The following is a 19,468-nucleotide window of genomic DNA, read 5'->3' as shown; positions in this document are numbered from 1 at the left end:
CAGTAGCCAATGGCAATAAGCTGTAGTGATGAGACTTTGCAGAGATATAGGGCAGGGGAAAAGAAGAAGTGTGAGAAATTGAAATGACAGGGTCGCGTTGATGACTAGTGATGTGGAGGAAGGAAATTTTTACCCTGTGTGCTTTGATGAGTAGTTCGAAGAGAAGACTATAGTAGGCAGGGAAGTCTTTAGAGACCAAACTGGTATGTCTGGAGCACATCTGGTGTAAAACAAAAGAAAATTGAATCATTTCTGTTTTAAATGAGTGTATTTGGGAGATTATTATTATTATTCTTTTTCAAGATGGAGACGTCTGAGCATGTTTTCATTTGGGAGGGACCCAATATCAGCTGTTGGCTGCATCTATGTATCTGTGCATGGGAAGTGAGCTACTAGCGTGACTCACAGTGGTTCCATCTGTCACCTGTGATCACAGCAGGTCTCACTAGTCAGTTTTTTATGTGGAGTTGAATCCACTGAAAGTGTGATCATGCTTTTGAGATCTTACCATTCAGCCTGTTTGCAACCAAAAGCTTTGTTGCCTCAACCATCCTCATAAGGCTTCTCTTCCTTTCTGTTCAGCTGTGGTCCTGAAGTGCAAACAATGTATTTTGCTGTTTGGGACTAAATATATATTTTAATTTCATTATGAAATCACTGAAAAACTAGACTTTTCCAGAAATTTAGCATATTAAAAATCAAAAGATTATGAGGCTGAGGGGGTGTTAAGATATTTTTGCTTGAGCTAAAATGGATCACGTCATGCTCTGGAACGACTTGTAGTATCCTTGTGCTTCTGGCATTTCTCTGTTACCCCAGCCCATATTTCATAGGTTGAGGGATGTATTAGAACAACTATGCAAAAAGTCACCTTCCCTTTTCACAGGGGTAGACAGAGACCGAGGGACAGAGGCTGGGCATGTCTGTGTGGCTGGATACACACCACCAGGTGCCTGTGGTACCTGCTGCAGCTTCATGCAGCCCACCAGTGGTTGGCAAAGCTGCCAGCCCAGCAGATAAGCCCTGCTTGTACCCTGCCAGATGCTCAGGTTTCATTGCCCGTGATCAGAGCCTCTAAACCAGGGCTGGCTCGCACAAAAGGCAGGTGACCGTCAGGGTTGGTAAACTCTGTGTAATAAACAACCCCCTGAAACACTTCAGGGGGGCCAGGAACTGAAGAAGGAAAACCACAGAAAAAAACAGGCCAGCAACCTTCTGTGGGACCATTCAGACTCCTTTGATTGCTTTTGGATTTTAGGTTACATAAACCTTGTCTTCATTTAGTCCAAAATGAAATTCCATTCTGTGAAATAGACTTTCCCCAGGCACTGGTGAAGCTCAGGGCCTCAAATTAGGTGGAAGTGCTAGTCTGTGGCTCTGCATTTGTTTCTCTGCACAGTAGTGCATGTCACCCTGGCTTTTACTTCATTTCCATTTGAGCAAGCAAAAAGCACCACCACGAAGGCTCTGAGCAGCTTGCAGATGACTCAACATGACAAAAGCAAAGTGCAGGGTGCCAGCAATCAGTAGCTTCCATAAACTGCCTGTCACATTGTCCTCTCCTTTGCATCTAAAAGCCAACCAAAAAAGTGGGCCAGGCAGTATCAGGGAGTGAGGCTGGCTGGGACCCCATGGGTCCTGCATGCCCCTTCTCCCAGTGGGGCAGGCCTACTTTAGCAGCGGTTGTTCACAGTGGGACTGAAGTTTCTTTAACCCTGGAAGAAAAGATGCACTAGCTTGAGGGCTTGCAGAGCATGGCAGCAGCGCATGTGGCCCAGTGTCCCTGCGCTGGGCAGTGCTGGCTGTGAGGGTGACAGGCAGGAGGTGCTGGCTGGACTGAGGACCATCCATCACCCCAGGCTGCTCTGAGCTTGCGGGCAGCAGAGACCGGGGTGCCAGCCCTGTGGGGGCAAACACGCTGCTGCCATTGCATGGTTCATGCTGCCAGGCAGCGACAGCTGGGCTCCCCTGGCTGTACCTTCCCCTGCAGGCCCAGCACAGAGAGAGTGCACTGCCAGCCATGCGTTTGCATCCCCATTGGCCAGAAGGGCAGATTTTACATGTCTTTTTCTCCTATGTAACTACACCTTGCTGTCACCTTTTCCCAGCAGCTGAGGAAACTTCCCTGGAGCATCTTTGGAGAACCTTGGCCTCAATTAATACTACCCCTTGCACTGCTGAAACTGAACTTGAGCTTTTTTTGCTTTTGGCAAAGCACAGGGATGGATCTCCACTGCAGCAGCCCCACACCTTGGGAACAGCAATAATGCTGCTCAGGCACGGCAGGCATCGTGCCGGGGTGGCTGCACTAGGAGCCCTCCTGTCACATCTTCAGGGAGGCCACAACTTGTCCCTTGTATTCTCCCAGCTGGGTCTTTCACTGCCCAAAAGGCTCACTCCTTGTCCCCTCCATATCTGTGCCATACACAAAAGAAATGTTGGCCTATGCTGAGGTTTTGTTTCTGCTTTTGTTGACGTGCCCTTTTACTGCTCTCCCCTTTGAAGCCATCTCTCTGTAGCAGTCTTCTGAAAGGGAGGTTGCTCTTTGCCTTCCACAGCTATCCCCAGTCAACTGCTCCATACACTCCGTAATCTCAGCACACACAGCACTACGTGTGTGCTGCTGCCAGGTAACTTCCCAGGGGAGGGGGTGGTAACTGGAGTGTGGCAGATTGCTCCTTAGGGCTCGGGAAGGGAGTTAGGCTGTACCTTCGTGTCACTGGGGGCAAGGGGGTCTCTGGGAAGGTCAACAGCTCCAACAGAAAATTTGTAGAGGTTAATAAATCTAAAAAGGCTGAAAAACTAGTGCTACAGGAATCAGTACAGAAGTATTTAATGTATTTTCTGTCTGTTGGGAAAATGAGAAATATTCATCGGAAAAGAAAGAAAAAACCCCAACTTGTTAGCAAACAAGACTATGTTTCTCTGTGTGTGTATTTGGGGTTTTTTTTAAATGGATTTCTAAATGTCCATAAAAATGGACTTTTAAAGTGGGTTTCATTATAGGGGGACTGGAGGGGGAGTGGTGGGAGTGTCTGTGTGGCTGATTTGTTAGGCATTTGGGGATAGTGAGTATTATTTGGTCTGTCTGACTGATAATTACCCAAGGGATCCTGTTTTTCAGCACACTGTGAGGCATAAAGTACAGTGTTCTGCAGGGGTCTGTGCTCATTCTCTGAGCCAGGCTGTGAGCTTATCCTTAGTGGGAAATGAGAAATGACACAGGTATAGGTAGCACAGAGCACAAATCTGTCCTAGCCTTCCCCACGGAGTGCTGCTTCCAGGCTCCCCTCAACGAGCCTCCAGTGGGCCCTGTTCCCCGTGACCAGAGCTGACAGCATCCTTTGCCTGTGAAGATTCAGCCTCTTTCCTCTAACAGCATCCTTTGCCTGTGAAGATTCAGCCTCTTTCCTCACTGCCCCAACTGCCCCACTCTTTAGGCAGCACCCCCCACCATTAGAGTTTTGCAGTGTGGGAAAGATTTTTCAGATGCTGCACACACCCAGCCCCATCTCCCTCCAGGCAGGCTTTCTGTTGGAGATGACTCCACCTGGCAGAGCAAAAGAAGCACATGTTGCCCATTACCTGCACAGCGCAGCAGAGGGGAATGTTGCTGAGAAATACTGGGCTGAAATGCAGCAGCGGTAGCATATAAGGCAAAATATTAGAGGCCTCCAGTGCAATCCCCAGAGTACATCAACCATACCCAAGAAAAGAAGCTTTCTATCCATCACGGAGTCGGCACAGATGTCAGGGTGGACAGCTTTAAGGAAGGCTGACTCTCGAGCTGAGGGTTGAGGAAAGTTCAGTGAAGACAATTCCTGACAAACTGACTTGAGTTACTGTCTTTTTGTGACCCCTAGCCCAAGGAAGAATGGATTGATTAAGGAAATAATTATGGTTTTGACAGAAAAATGAAAGAAATTAGTTCAGACACATTGGTTCTCAACAAGGTAGCACAGAAGATCATTATCCAAACAGAGGAGAAATTTCACCTGGCCTTTTCTGTCTCTAATACTCAGCAGAGTCAACAGAAAAAGACCTGAAGAAAAACCTCTCTGACTGCAAAGCAGAACAGCCCCTCAGGGCAGCTAACAACTCTTCACAGGTATGCCCCAGCGCTAGGTACCATTTCCCCGTATTCCTCTGGGCATTGGAGGAGGATAACAGTGAACCGTGGCCATGTTTATGACTCCCTGTGCATGGAGCAATGGTGACTTTCCTGTGTTGGAAAATCCACTCTGGACTACAGAAGGTTTTTTTCTGTTGTATTTGTTTCTGTTTTGTGTTGTTACATGAGGTTTTTGAGAACATGTGCAGCATCCCTTTAAAAAATCCTTAAAATAAACATTCACAAGACTTTGGGGGCAGGCATTTGCCTTAGCCTGTTATCAGCTGCAGACACAGCTTCATTTAGTGCTCTGCCAGGTAGCAGATGCACATCTCTAAAGGCCAGTCCTTTGGTCTTGCTCCTACACATCTGTGTGTGATTAGACCGTTACACTTCCAGATGATCACAATTACCTGGGTCCTTGCTTAGTTTTCGGATGGTGGCAGGAGCTTTCCCAAGGGAGGAAAAAGCAAGTCTGTAACCTTCTCTGGTTAATTCGGGTGAAGGCCACACAAAGATTTCTGACACTAGAAAAAAGCTCAAATAACAATCTTGGCACTGAAGTGACCATGGTTTCACATGAGATCTTACAGGGAGCGGCTTAATTTCCTTCTCAGCACCAGCACAGCTAAGAAAAGAGATAAGCAATAAAGAAGAGCAAAGCTTTTCTCTCAGGAGGGTTTTTTTAAGATCCTGCTCTGAGATCCTGAGCTCCTAAGATACTGCCTTACATCCAAACACCACCCTGGACAAGACACAAGGAGGGGTATTCTGAAGCTCCAGGACTGTATGAAATCAAAGTTGCTCTCTGTGGGAGCCAGCTTTGTGTGCTCAGTGCTTTTGCACAGCTGCTCACAGCCTGCCAGAGCGAAGGGCAGGCTTGGGCTCCTACCTGGGCCAGACAGTAGCTCACTGGTGCTTTGCCTGCTGTGCATAACAGGGCTGAGAGCCCTGACCACAGTGTAGAAGAGCTCGTATTTCCTGATTCCCCTTCATTCTTTAATAGCAAATAGTCTTTTTAAAATCAGCCGCCTAAGTTCATGCTAAATTCTCAGGAGGTTCCTCTGAATTCACTCATAACATGGCTCTCCTAAATGGAGAGTTCACGCTGAATTCTCCACAGCAGGGTAATAAAGGTTCCCTCTTCTCAATATAATTCAGATTCAAATTCATAATATCTTCTTGTAAGTCTCAAGAAGACGGGACATCCCTCTCTCCAAGAGGGGTGGGGAGACTGGGTGGAGGTAAAGGTTTTTTATTTATTGGGAGGTTTATTCTTTCAAAAAGGTTTCTTATCCTTGTCTTTGCTTTGCATGCCACACCTGGTCAGAGGATCTCTTGCTCTGAGCCCACTTTCCTCTCAGAGTATGACCTGTTTGTGCCATTTGCCTTAGCTGTGGGGAATCCACAGCCAGGCGATGTGGCCACCTGGGAAATCCCCAAGACAATGGGACCACCTGAGAGTGAATTCATGCTCCTGTTTCCCAGTGTAGTCCCATGAGCACATGAGATGTGGGCTTTGCGGCATCCCATGCTGGTGGCAAGTATGGTAAAGCTGGTACCATCCAGTCTGTGTCTATAGCTTAGTCTGACAGTTTTGCCTCCTTTCAAACCTGGAACAGGAGTTTATAAAAGCTGGGCCCTGCTCCTCTGGTGCTGTGAGCCAAAGACAGTATTATCCTCCTTCAGGGGTGCTCTGCTGTGATCTAGAGAAGGCCAGAGTTAGTCCTTGCAGAGACATCTTCCCTTCCCTGTTCATCGAGTTTTGCAATCCTGGGATGATTGCCTTGCTATGTCTTGAAATTCCCACTCTTTTCTGCAAGCATGTGATGTCTCATCACCATGAATGTAAACCCCTTTGCAGGAGTTTCTGCTTGAGCCGGCAAAGTGGATTTTTTTTCATTTTTGGAGTGTTTTTAATCATCAATAATCAGCAATGTTGAGAATGAGGGTGAAGTAGATTTGGGTAAGGTGAAACCACGGGCTGTGCATTCACTGTATAAAGATCCAGGGGGGGGAAAGTGATGGGACAGAATTTAGGAGTTCTAAGTTACAGACTTCATAGTTTGGCACTCACCTAGGGAAAAATTAGATTATTAGACTCCTGTGCAACTAAAATTACATTTATTGTGTGGTTAATGTGAATGCTGTCAACTGAATGCAAAGCAGGAGGCTTAGGGTAAATCTGAGTCCGCACTGCTAATAGGTTTAGGGCAATTAGTCTATTGACTTCTGTAAATCACATCTGTCAGAAAAAAAAAAAACAACAAACCAACAAAACAAACCCAGGTCATTTTCAACTGGCACTTACCTGAACTGATAGGTTATGGCTCAAATTACTGAGCACAAGGGATTGCCACTGTATCTCTTTAGGAAGGAGTAGTTTTAACTCTGAGAAATTGTCCGAATTTATAAAATTTCTCATGACCCTTTCATTCTTAAATGCTTGCTAAATTGTTGCACCCAAGATACAAATGTCTGGCTTAGGTCTTGTGTCTTGGTTAAAAGATTCTTACCCCAAGGTTTTGGGGAAAAAAGAAATAAAAGAGAAAGAAAAGATGTAAACCAGTGAGAGTTTTCTGTGTGATTGACTTTTTATAAAAATACTATCCACCTTAATGTTACTTGGGGTTTTTTTATCATTACTTTGGTGTTTTTTTTAACAAAAAGAAGGGAAAAGAAAAATGTGTCCTTTAATTTTTAGAAATTAGAAGAGATTAAACTTCCCTGTAAATTCTTTATTGGACAACTGATGAACAATAGTGATTCATTCAATAAGGAAAATACAGGTTGTATTTATTGAACTGTGTTTTATTTTCCTACACACCCTAAATGTTTTCTCTAAATTTAAGTAAATAATAAATGGTAGTTACTTACTGGAGTTAGCTTGGTTAAAATTTTGCTCTGTGGCTGTTGTTTTCCTTTTTAAATCTTTTTCATAACTACAGCCTCTATTTAGAACTCACTGTTGCCCTTACTCAGCAGAGCACTTAAATACGTGCCTAAATTTAATCAACGGGGAACCCTCTCCCTGTTCAGCAAAATGTTTATTTGCTGAGCTTTAAGCACATCAGTCAGTTGTAGATTCTCATCTGAGTACAAGCTGATCTCAGTAGCTGTGTCCCTGTTGGTCCCATTGTGCAGGGGAAGTGAGAACTTGTGTCATCTTATCACAGGCTCTAGCAAGCCCTGTTCCCGGGGATGAGAGGCCACCTGCATAACTGAGGCCAAATGAGGTGACAGTTGTGGTTACATTCATTTTCAGAGGTGATTGGCATCTCTCTCTTCATCCCCCTGACCAGGACGACCCAGCACTGCGTTTGATTTATTATAGGAAGGCTAGGAAAGCTGGAGAAGTAAGAAGGTTGCAGCAGTTATTGCCTTTTGTGTCTGGCCCCTTTTCTTAGCCCTTCTACCCCATTCCTGTGCACTGTCAGGACCGTGACAGCAGAGAAAGGAAAGGACTAAATAAGTCTATCAAGGTGATGTTCTGGACCTTGTTAACCGCATTAACGTTTCTGGCTCTACATGCCTGCTCAGGGCACTATGGAGATATTAGCAAGCTGTTCAGGGCGAGTTAGTTTTTCCATTAATGCCCTTGTACAAAGCTGATGTCACAGTCCGTTCAGATTTACAGGGCAATGTACTCTGTGATTTAAACTTTATTTCATGAGCTAATGAAGAAATATAATGAACAAACATGACAAACAGGGGCTCAGTCCCCTTTTGCCCAGATTAGTGTATCATGTGGATTCACTTATTCACTGCTCAAGTCATAAGGTTTCAGTAGTTATAGCCCATAACTCTCAATATCGTGCACCTATGAGCAAAAGAAAAGAATTAGTTACCTAGCTGACAGTGAGAGTGCTCATCCTTCCTCCTCCATCAACTTGTGAGTGTCCCCTTGTATCATACCAGGACGCATGAAAGCCTCAGCAGTCCAGCTGCTATTCGATTCGCTTCACAAGGTTTTTTGGGTAAACTGATGTTTTACACCCTCCACCTTGGAGGTTTGATCTATACCATTTCCATAAGTTAGTGCATTCTGAGGAAACTTCCAGGCAAAAGGTAATGGCTGCTGGAGACAGCAGTTTGCAGGGGATCATGGTGCATAGTGGTCCTTTAGCTCTGTCTGGCTGCCTGTCCTGCCCACATGGTGCTCTCGCATTGAGCCAGTGGCACTGCTCCCAGCTTACATCAAGCCTTAGCATGAGCTGGGTTAGCCAAAATCTAAGCAGGAGTTGAGTGACCAGTCACAAACTAAGTACTAAAACACCCCGGCTGACTCCCTAGTTTGAAGCATGCATTGATTTCAAAGGGTGTCACTTTGTTTATAGGGCAGGACATCCATAACATGAAGCATGAGTTCATGTTTGCTTTGTCCTTTCTAAGCGAAGAAGAATTATCCATTCTTTAGTCATTGTCTTAAGAAGTTTTATCATCTATTTAAAAATTAACACGAAAGTTGGAAGAAGTTTAGCATAATTTCTTCAGTCTCTTGCAGCCTGCAGCTGGTTTCTTTAGCAACCTTGAATGTACCCTCTGCCTACTAAATGGGAACTCACTAAGACGTACAGCTGGATACCCATTACATGCTCATGTGGGTAAGGTTTGGCATTTGGCCACACTGATGGTGGCAGACCTTGATTAGGTTGTTTCCTCCATGCACTTCCTTTGCGTGAAGCCAGATTGTTCTCTGGAAAGAGATGCTGGATTTCATCCTCTTTTGCCCTTGAGAGAAAAGATCAAAGATGTACTTGCTCAGGAAACTGGAACGTAAGACACGAATGTTCATAGAAAATTTTATGCAGGGCAAGTTGGAGAGTTGGAAAGTCCTGAAGCTGGCAAGAAGCAGCCATTTGTGGCATAGGACCCTACCTTCCCCTTGAACCAGCAGGTTGCTGGGAGGAGACAGGAGCATCTCTTTGTGGTCCATCTCTTTGTAGCTCAAACCAACAGTTGGCTGTTTCTCCTTCTCGCTATGGGACAGTGATATAAGGAAGCAAGTGTCCCTCTGAATAATTTTTTCCTTTCCTACTCTTCTCTTAGAGCAACCCACCTGTGTGTCACCATCTATTTTGGCCATGTTAAAAGGTGATACCAGAATAGAGGGAAATGATTGCTGTGACAGCATGAAGCCATACCCATGCCCTGGTCATAGTGAGATGGTTTGTTCCATCTCGCTCCCTGCTTACTTCACCTTAGTCTGGATGTCACTGTTCTGTTGCCAGTGGGCTCCCCCGGCCCTAGGAACTCTACCACCAAGGGAATGCTTTTTAAGTACCTACAGGGCGTTTCTCTTAAATAATATTTCTGTGCCTCAAAATGCACATAAATGAGATTTTCAGACCCTCAGCAATGAGCATGAATTATAGTCAGCACAAGGCAGCTGTCAAGCTGCTTCTGGAAATCCCACAAAGCATCTGTCTTCATTGTAGGTGAATAACTGGAACACTGAAATCCTTGACTCTCAGTTACACCTGAGCTCTCAATGACTAAGATTTCAAATTATGACCCAAAGGCAGTTCTGAAAATGGGATAAAGGATTTTGCAGGATTTAGGTGAGGTTTGCTTTGGTAGGGGTGGGGTTTGGGATTTTTTTCTGGGATGCTTTTGGAAGAAAGTTGCTCTAGGAGATTTTGCCTTTATTGATTAATTTTTAGAACATCCGATAACTTTTTATCGGCAACATTTCAGCCTTGTGGGTGTTTTAGTTTTTTCCCTTTTTGTGAGAGCCACGGTCAATAACCCAGCCTACAAGCAGCACTTGCAGTGGGTCATGATTGTGGTGTTTAAATTAGAAGGCTTTGGGGCTGTCTGGAATGCCAGCAAACACGTTGACTTCTGGTTTTGGCAACAAACTGTCTAGAGACTTAGTTGCTTTGTTTCATGTTTGGAGTTTTGCTGCTTGCTGTTAGTCAGTGTTATTTTTATGCTACTTTTTATATATGCCATTTGCTCACTTGAGTGAGACAGAAAAGCACAAATATCTCATGGCCATGTGTTTTGTGTTGTCTCAGGGCATAAGAAATAAGAGCAGAGCAAGAGAGAAGGTTAGAATTAAGATCATAAACTACAGAGGACAAAACAAGACCTAAAGATCTCTTGCATTTTTCTTGTCAAAGTTTTTACTGGGCTCTTTGTTATTGCCAGACTTGCCTTAGTCAAAAAGTTCTTACATGACTGAAGAGCCCACTTAATGTATGTCATGTACTGCCACCTTTCATTTTTCCTACGTATCAATACAGCTACCAGAATATCATTGTATGGCTAGCATAGGCTGTTCACAACACAGGGGCTTACTTAGGGGAAGAACACCTCCTTTAGCCCATTTCTTTGTAGAAACTTGGAGAATAAATCAATCTTAGTAAAGTATATATCTGTACGTGTGTGGTTTTACATGTTCTTTAACTGAATTTCTGGAGGCTAGTGAGGTTGGATTTCCCTATTTTTCTTTCTTTTCTTTTTTTTTTTTTTTTTTTCCCCTAATGCATTCAGTTCATTAATTCCTGGTTGATCTTTAATTATGCAAATGTTTGGAAGGATCATGTCCAGTCATGAACCTACTGGCTGCTGAAACATTATAGAATTTTCTGTAATTAATTTTTTTTCCTCAGTCAGGGAAAATAATTTGGTTTGAGTATGTTTTATTTTCACTGGATCCACTAATGCTCAAACTACTCACTGAACTCCATGAGACTTTTACCTAAATGGGTTAATGTGATTTAGCACACAGCTAGGCTTGCATTCTGTAGAATAGCCAAGTAAAAGAAGCCCAGGTAGAGTAATTAGCACTGACTTGGTAAATCTTGTTGTACTAAACAAAACATGGAATCTTTGATTAAGCAATGCTGGGAGATGTCCAGGAAAAAAATAAAGGAGGGAAGTGATAATGTACCTGAGGTTTTTGTGGGTTTTTGTAGCTTTGTCTAAATTCAGTAGCAGATAAATCTGTGAACAATTTCGGTGCCACCTTAGCCAGGTATAGAACAGATGCTGAAGACCCTGATGTTGTGGAGTGGTACAGCAGCGCCTTGATCTCTGCTGAGGGGGACTGGGAAACACAGGTGATCAGCTGTGCTGGGTGACAGGAGAAAAACCCAAGCATATCCTCAGCTACCTTTGCTGAATGCCTCCTGACTTCTTTAGGAAGTCATCCCATTGCGGATGAGCCCTGGGCAGAGGTCTAGGGCTCAGCAGCTCAGCCGCAGGGTCTGGCACTCAGATTGCAAGAGTCAACTTGAGTGGGCACCATTTGCTGCTGTTGCCATCCTTGCACCCCTGGTGGCAGCTCAGCCTGACGTTCAGCATCAGCCAGCAAAGCAAAACCCATGGTTTGGCTCAGGCTGCACCACCTCAGTGTGCTGCTGGGTTCTGCCTCTTACTGCCGAGCATAAGGGAACAGCTAAGAAGATGTCCTTGCAAGGGACTTAGATAAAATTGACATTCTCTGCTAACTAGATAGAAGCTACCACACACAGAGATTGTTTTTCATGAGTCAAGGTCTCTGTTGCCCCTGGCATTTGTTTTGTGGATAAATTGCAGGCATAAGCTCTGCCTCCCGTATCTTTTTATCCAGGATGTCCTTCTGAAGGAAAAGGAAATGTGTTCTTCACAGTAGTATACAACCCAGCCTGCCTTGCCAGGGCAATTTAAATCACTCTGCTGCTATTTGGCCAGTTTCTAGCACTTGTAAAGCACATTAGAACAATAATGTTCTTGTCAGTGACATGGAGATTTGCTTTGCAAACCTCACAGCCTGCAAAGTCAGATCTGATTCTGCAGACAGCCTGTAGAATACAGTTACTGAGATGTGATGTCACCTGCCTTTCTTGTCCTCTGTCTCAGCAAACTGAAGAAACAAAGCCTGTGAAGTGCCTGCATAACATCTGCATGTGTCAAGAGTGGGAAGCTGCTCCTTTGCAAACACTTCTCTCTGTCAGACTTGTAGGGAAAGAGACACAAGCACCATTATCAGAGAGGAGCTACATGATGCATATGCATCAATGAGAGACTTGGAGTGATGGAATTTTTTGGTGGCAGCAGCGCACTTGTTTTCCCTTCGACGTGTATACAGCATCCAGCCCTGAAATAGGTAAAAGCAATGATGTTACAGTCAATAATATTAACACCCAGCTGGAGCTGAAGATGTAAATCCAGCTAGTGACACGTGCAGGATTGACTTGTGATGTTCCTTGGTACACAAGGAGGTCTTCCTTTGACACTTTTAGTCAGTTCTGCCACTAGCTTGGAAGGATCATCTGCTTCAGTTCAGGCTTGTTGAGAGTGGTGTATCTGGCACAAAAATGTGAAAGAATTGGAAAAAATGCTACTGTTTCAAACTATGGGGAAAAACAAAACAAACAAAAAATGCACCTAAGGATTCATAGATGGCTTTGGCAGTTTGATGGGGTTGCTCTGGGATGATTTGCTCCATGAGTGAAAGCCTGAGTTGCTGGAAGAACAAAGAACCAGCAGAATGTGGACATCGGAGAATACAAACTCTGTGTTGCAGCCTTGAGTAGATGCTCACAAATAAGCCACAAAATACAACTACTTGTGCAAAATGAGTGAAAGAAAAAGAAACAATCAATCTGTGTTTTAAAAAAAAATCCCTGAAAAGGTCCTCGGTATAAGCCAGATCTTACGATCTGTGAACAGCTTTTGTCTTCCATGCTGGTCAGTCATCTCATCTTGGCACTTACATTTTTAAAAGACTGAAGAACTTCTAGGTATTTTAAGCTTCATTTACTTGTTACTTGGAGCATTCCTCGTTCAAGAGGGACTGTACTGAAGGATTTTTCATTCTCTTTCAAAGCATGTAGGACCTGCAGTAAGCACATCCAGAATCATGCCTGGCTACATTCTTTTGCAGACTCTTTTTCCATCCTTAACCAGTATTCCTACTGCCATCAGGCAGCTATTTTGCTTGAATAATTGCATTTCTGTGGGATTCTTATTTTCAGAAAAAAATGCTACAATGTATGGTAGAGTTCATGCAGATTTGTTATGCAAATGGTCAGGTGAAAAATGTACAATAAGATTTAGAAAAAAATGTAATTTCTATTGCCAGTGGTTGTGTCTTATCAGCTGGGAGTTTGCAACAAGCCTGCCTGATTGACAGAGGAGGGAAAAAAAGCAAAAGCAGAGACTTCTGCTGGAACCTGAGGCTTTACTGTAACAAGGTGACCCCAGCAAAGCAGTAGACTCAGTGATGTCTACAAGCAGGATTTTCTAGTTTCTTCCCTTGTTTCTTAAAATACTATCTCAACTGTTGATTCTTAAAAATCTTACTAATAATTTTCTCTGTTTCTGAGCAAATTATTAATTAAAATTGCAACTGATGAGTCTGATTTAAACAGAAATCATTTATAAATGGAAAACTTAGGATAGCATTCATTCTAGGAACTTTGATGTTGTTAATTAAGTGATGCAAGGTGATTTTTTTCTTAATAAGAACAGTTAGTTGTGGAACTACTTAGTGTCATGCAGAATAGCAGTAATGATATGCAAAAGTTTGGGCCTTACACAAGATGAGTTGTTGGAGTTGCAGACTGCCTGTTAGTTCCTTCTGCCTGGAACTGTGTCTCAGTGTGACACCACATGGCTTAAAGCCAGCCCCAAGATCAGGACCTGCAAAGGGCACTTTCCATGCTCAGCACATTTCTCCCCATATTCAAGGGTACATTTAGGAACCAGGGAATTCGGGTATTTTAGTATCTCAGTACTTGGGAGAGAAATGCAGTGAGACATGCTATGTTCTTTTCTGGGTGGGAATTGGTTGGAGTTCCCTGAAAACCAGTAGTAACAGGTTGCTGCTGTGGCCAGCTGTGCCTTAACATAGCAGGAGAGGGGAAACCTCCCTTACGTTCCTTATGGAAGCTTATTTGAGTAGATAAACTTTCTGCAAGGAAGAGCTGTTGTTACCTTTTCTGACTTTGTCCTGCTTCCAGAGTTCACAAAGGTGTGATGAGACTTAAAAAGCAGAAGCTGCTTCAGATAGCTAGAGAAGAGTGAGATGATGTCCTTACCAGCTGGAGGAGTAGAAGAACAGTGTGTGAGAGTTTGTGTTTGGATGGGACCTTCAAGTGTCATCAAATTCCAAGCTCTTTCTACCCAGGACAGATCAGCTCAACCTAGATGTGCATCATTCTGCTACTGAGATAAAAATCAGTTGTTCCATGAGAAACCCATTGCTTACAGTTCCTTCTCATCGGTGATGGGTTTGCAGATGAGATGGGCTGGTTTTTTTCAGGTGTGGCCAGTCCTAGACTTTGAGCTGAAAACACTAATTCACTCTAAAGTTTGCTGTTGACAGTATTAGTTTATTCTGCTGGTTTTCCCTCATGGCAAAGCTGGGAAATAGATCTGCCTGGGCATGTTCAGAGCATGCAGGCTGTCACAGTAAAGGCTACTGATGCTTTATATTGGGTTTGTTTATTACAGAAGCTGTGTAACAACCACTAGGTTTTTCAGGTTTTCCTATTTGTATAGAAAACGTCTTATTTCTTCAGATCAGATGTGTTACCTCAGGATATTTACTCTGCATGTATAGAAATCTTAGACTCACCTTGGAATATTTTCCTTTCTTCAGGGTTTGTTTTTAAGTAAAAATTTGCTGGTTTGAGGAAAAGCACACCCTGTAATATATTTTCCTTGTAACACTTAATGCTTGGCATGGTGTGCCAGGAAAAGGGCATATACTGTCAGTGCTGATACCCTTTTCTTTTTCACATTGATACAATTGTCTTTCTCTATTAAAATCAAACACGGACTGAACAGCCACATGCTAGGAATCACTAAGTGGCATTTAAATAGATGTGTATCATGACTCCGAGGCAAGCGGCACAAAAGACCTCACACCTCATAGGCATCCAGCACGTTAGGGAAACAGGAGATGGATACAGCCAGGGACTCCAATCCTCCCCTCCACCCGTGGAGGGCACACAGCACCTCGCAGGGCTGGGTGAACGGGTTAGGAGCAGAAGGGAACAGACTTCTCCAATATTGTCTTGTAATGGGGTTAAATGTCTGCCTAGATGTGTTTTTGACTTCATTAGTTAATAAAGTTTGGAACTTTCTTATGATGGTGGTCAGTGTTGTGGGATGAATATCCACCTCTTCTTGTATTTTGGACGTTTGAGCTGGTTGTATACAATCTGTCAGCGTCAGCACGTGTTCAGTGGCCAGCTGTGGTACCAGAGTTCATAGCGAATGTGGAGATAATCAAAGAGTCTGTAAAACATTTTCAGGATAAACATTTTCTATTTTTGTCTTTTGCTATTTGAGAAACAGACTGAAGTGCAGTCTTTAAACCTTTTCTTGCTGTATCCTAATGTTTCAAAAGGACTTGTAATTTTGGATCTTGACTTGGAAACAATTTAAAGGCGGCTGATTTTCAGTGGCTGGGAGTGCTGCACTTCCTGACTAATCAGACTCTTTTGATGTGTCTTAAATTGGGCACTGAAATAATGGATAGACAACTGCAAGCAGTTGACTTAGGACAGCTCTTTGGGGGTTTAGGCAAAGATGCTTTAACACACAGCTCTCATATGCTCCAAGCATGCACACAGTGAGTTATCACTGCTGAGTGGACAAGGAGTAACTGATGTGAAACTATTAAACCATGCCCAAGCAACCAATGTGCTCCAAATGACTAGCTGTTTTTGAGAAGTGTAGGCCTGTTCTATTTCAGCATCAAAGGAGTCTCCTGCTGGCACTGAGAATGGCTGGCATAATAAAACATTTCTTCTAAATATGGTAAAATGCATTATTTGGATTTTTCATGCTCGACCCAAGTCCTGGAAGACTCAGCAGGAGTCTCCATTGACATTAAATGAGGTCTGTCCTCCCATGTGAGTTAGTGACTCTGTAGCTGCTTTGTAACCTGGGCTATGCTGGGTAAAATAGGGAAAAAGAAGTGGTTGCAGCAGCTGTATTTGCATACTAAGAGAACAAGCATGGTTTTCCTGAATTTCCTGGCTTGTCTGGGGTTTTTTTATTCTTTTTTTTTTTTTTTTCTTCTGCAGGCAGACAACCATCTGTCATGGCAGTGTAAGCACAGTCCTGAACTAGCTAGTGCAACTAGAGCTGTAGCCAAACAAAAGCCCATCTAAATGTTGAATTCTTGGAGAGAAAAGAAATCTGATTAGTTTCCAAGGTTTATTTTCTTTCTTTTGGATGTATTTGTGCAGAGCTGAAAGGAAGAGTTATTTATTGCTTGAATAATGCTTTGAAGTTTGGTCTTTTGCCAAAAGCCTGTTGACAGTAACATGAGTGTTGTTGGTGCTCACTGGCATCATGTATTACTTGGGGATCTTTAAAAGCTCACTGAACAGCTTACCAAGACTTCATTAACATTTGATTTCTGTCTAAGTGAGGAAGAAATTACTCTGTCTTTTTTACAGGTGGATCAGCAGCAGTAAGCAAGTTCAGTGATTTACTGGCCTCTTAGGGCACGCTCCCCAGTCCTGGTAGAGATCCCGGGAGTCTGACAAAGAAGTCATCTCTTTCTTTTTAACAACCAATCTGACATCCCCTTATGTTGCCACCTTTTCCATACCTTCTCATTGTTCATGTAGTATCTTTCAGGGAAAAATGAAATTATCGATAACCTCAGAGTTTCATTTCACAGCTATTTCCTAAGGTACCAGTCAACATCACCTTTTTTCCTATGGTTTATAGTTACTCCTCTTTTTTTTTTTTTTTTTTTCCCCTCTGATTTTAAGTGGGAAGATTTATCTGAGGTGTTTAGATTTCTTTTAATCATTCTTTCACTAGTAGCCATGACAAAGTGTCTAACACCCCCTCTTTTCTTCTTGTCCTCAGGAAACCCGCTGACCGTGGCCTGCAAAGCTTTCTTTGGATTCAGTGGAGAATCGGGCCCCATGATCTACTGGATGAAAGGGGAAAAATTCATAGAAGAATTAGAAGGTCACATTAGAGAAGGCGAAGTCAGGTACTTTTTGGAGTATTTACTGTTGAAAACATGGTATGTCCCAAAATCCCGTTGGGGTTTTTTGAAAGAGTTTTTTTAATTGGAAGTGGAAATAGTTTTCTGTCTGAAGAGTGATGAATGACTTGGAACCAGGCCAGTGTGAGTTACTCCTTCTCCCTTCTAGCAAATCAACTTAAAAGACATAGCAGCTATCTATGTGCCTGAGAATCTGTTATGAAATTCCCCTGATGGTAGCTGAAGCATCTCTGGAGTGGTTTGGGGGTTGATTTTAGCCCCGTGTGGAAATGATGCTGTCCACTGCAGCTGCCCCTTGTGGCAGTCCTTGGCAAGATGACATTCATTTCAGCATCAGTGTTAATCTTAAAGATGAATGGTCTCCTGTGGAAGACACCATACTTTTTCTCTTCTACTGAATGTCTGCTTGTGATGCAGCTCTCAGTATGCCTTAACTAGGGCTCTCAAAGAGCAGCATTTTTTCCTCCATTCTTAACACTTAAGGAAGAGGAGGAAGTCTCTGTGTGAGAATGTTCAATATCCAACTTGTGCTTGGCCGATTCCAGATGCTGGTTATCATTTGCTGTACCAGTTGTAAAGAAAAAAGACACTTGTATCCCCATGAACATTCATGGAATTTGCACCTAACAGCATCATCTTGTCTTCCTTGTTTAATAATTACCTGATTAATAGCTCTTTGAGCAAAGACTGAGCTATGGTTATGCTACGGACAAGGTTGCCCCAGCTCCTATAGGTACAATGAATATAGATTATAAAGAAAGGCAAGGTCTTTGCACCTTTCATTGCACAATTTTTTGGTTTCATTTCTGAGTTGTTTGTTTCTTGTGAAAGTGATTTTGGACCGCAGGCAGAGAGAGAGACTCCTTTGCTTTATTACCTGATCAATAATTTGAAGTTCAGCCATTTAGCCACTAGTTATTAAGATGTACTAAAATAACTGACCTAACATTGCACCTTAATTGCATACAGATTCAATTTATATATTGCTAGAATGGCTTTAAGTGTGCAATCCTCTTTTGGGCTTCTGACCACAAAATACAATTATTGGAAACTTCTGCCACTGCAAGCAATTGGCATTTAACAACATTGTGTCCTCTCTGGTATATATATATGAACAGAGTGCTTTTGGCCATGTTCTTCCTCTACATCAGAAGGACAATTTGAGGTTTGTATTTAAAGAGCTCTCCAGCTATAGCACAGTTCAAAACTTTTCTTTTATGTGCATTTGTTAGTGAAACTGAGTTTGAAAAAGCTCTATTTGTCCTTCATTGTGCCATATCATTACACGTTCATGTTTCAAATTTTGTGACAACTCCCTTTTCTCACTCCATTAAAATTCTTTGATTCAGTTTACAGACTTAACGCAATTCAGTGAATCTTCTTTTCAGCAAAGCTACTTAACATGTACCTAATCCTGTGCATCACACCCAGCGTTAAAAACACAGCATTTACCGAAACCTACTGCATCATTGCCAGCAGAGCCACAGTCCATCCCTTTTTTCATTTAGAAGTAGCTATGGCAACTACAGTAGTAACTTTTTGCAAATGTTTTTTTCACAGTAACAGCTCTTGTTTATGTGTACCATTGCAGGTATGCTGCTTCAGGGAAACTAAGCAGCACCAACTGTTCTCTGTCAGTGCCCAGAGCCAGCCCACACCTTCCACCCAGTCATGTTTATTGATGTATTTCAAAAAAATGTCATGTATGTTTCAAATTTGATGAGCCATGGTGAACTTTCTGGTTAGATGCTTTTCTCATCAGTTTGCTTCTATATGGTATTATCAGCACATTTCTGCTGATGTTGATAAACTACAAGTAATGGGGAATTGTTACAACCAGACCAAGATATGTCATGAATTGTTCCTTTGGCAAATACTGTAACATTTTAACTCTGCATCCCCTATGTTAAATTAGTTCATAAATGTAGCAGCACTCCGAATTTTTGGTGCTGTCTTTACCCTGGACTGTACCCATCCATTGCGTCACTGGATTTGCTGTATGTGATGAGAGTTCAGGTTTGCAGATCAGTGCAGTGTGGGTGTACGAAACATCCATCCCTAGTTTGCATCTTCTAGCATGCATAGTTACCAGTCAATTAGTGTGCTGTTATGAAAGCACTAAAATAAGAATGCACATGACTTGAACATTTCTGTTAAAATCAAACCCGTGGAACGTTTTCTTTTGGTAAGCAGATTTCACCATGAGTAATATGTATGTAGCTCTGGGCTTCTCGTTATTTATTAGACCTTGTTACAGAGCCTTATAATAAAAGGTAACTAATCAGCACTGCAGGACCTAGAGGCTATGAACCCCTTCTGTAACCTGCCTCCTTGCCTTCCCTTGAATTAAGATCCCCAAATGTAAGACATACGTAGGGGGAAAA

At 42.9% G+C, this 19,468-nt stretch overlaps 1 protein-coding gene across 2 annotated transcripts in view; it reads left to right on the top strand.

Annotated features, from left to right (window-relative positions):
* The window catches only part of IL1RAPL2 (interleukin 1 receptor accessory protein like 2), a 392,772-nt gene that overhangs the window by 346,017 nt on the left and 27,287 nt on the right, over positions 1–19,468 (top strand). For both annotated transcript variants that reach the window (XM_056360133.1, XM_056360132.1), the window contains exon 7: positions 16,940–17,069. In XM_056360133.1, coding sequence (XP_056216108.1) covers positions 16,940–17,069 — 130 coding nt within the window. The remainder of the gene's footprint in view (positions 1–16,939; positions 17,070–19,468) is intronic.

Source organism: Falco biarmicus, chromosome 14, assembly GCF_023638135.1.
Source record: "Falco biarmicus isolate bFalBia1 chromosome 14, bFalBia1.pri, whole genome shotgun sequence".
NCBI lineage: Eukaryota > Metazoa > Chordata > Aves > Falconiformes > Falconidae > Falco > Falco biarmicus.
The sequence above is the reverse complement of the archived record's forward strand: the minus strand, read 5'-3'. Positions and strand labels throughout refer to the sequence as shown.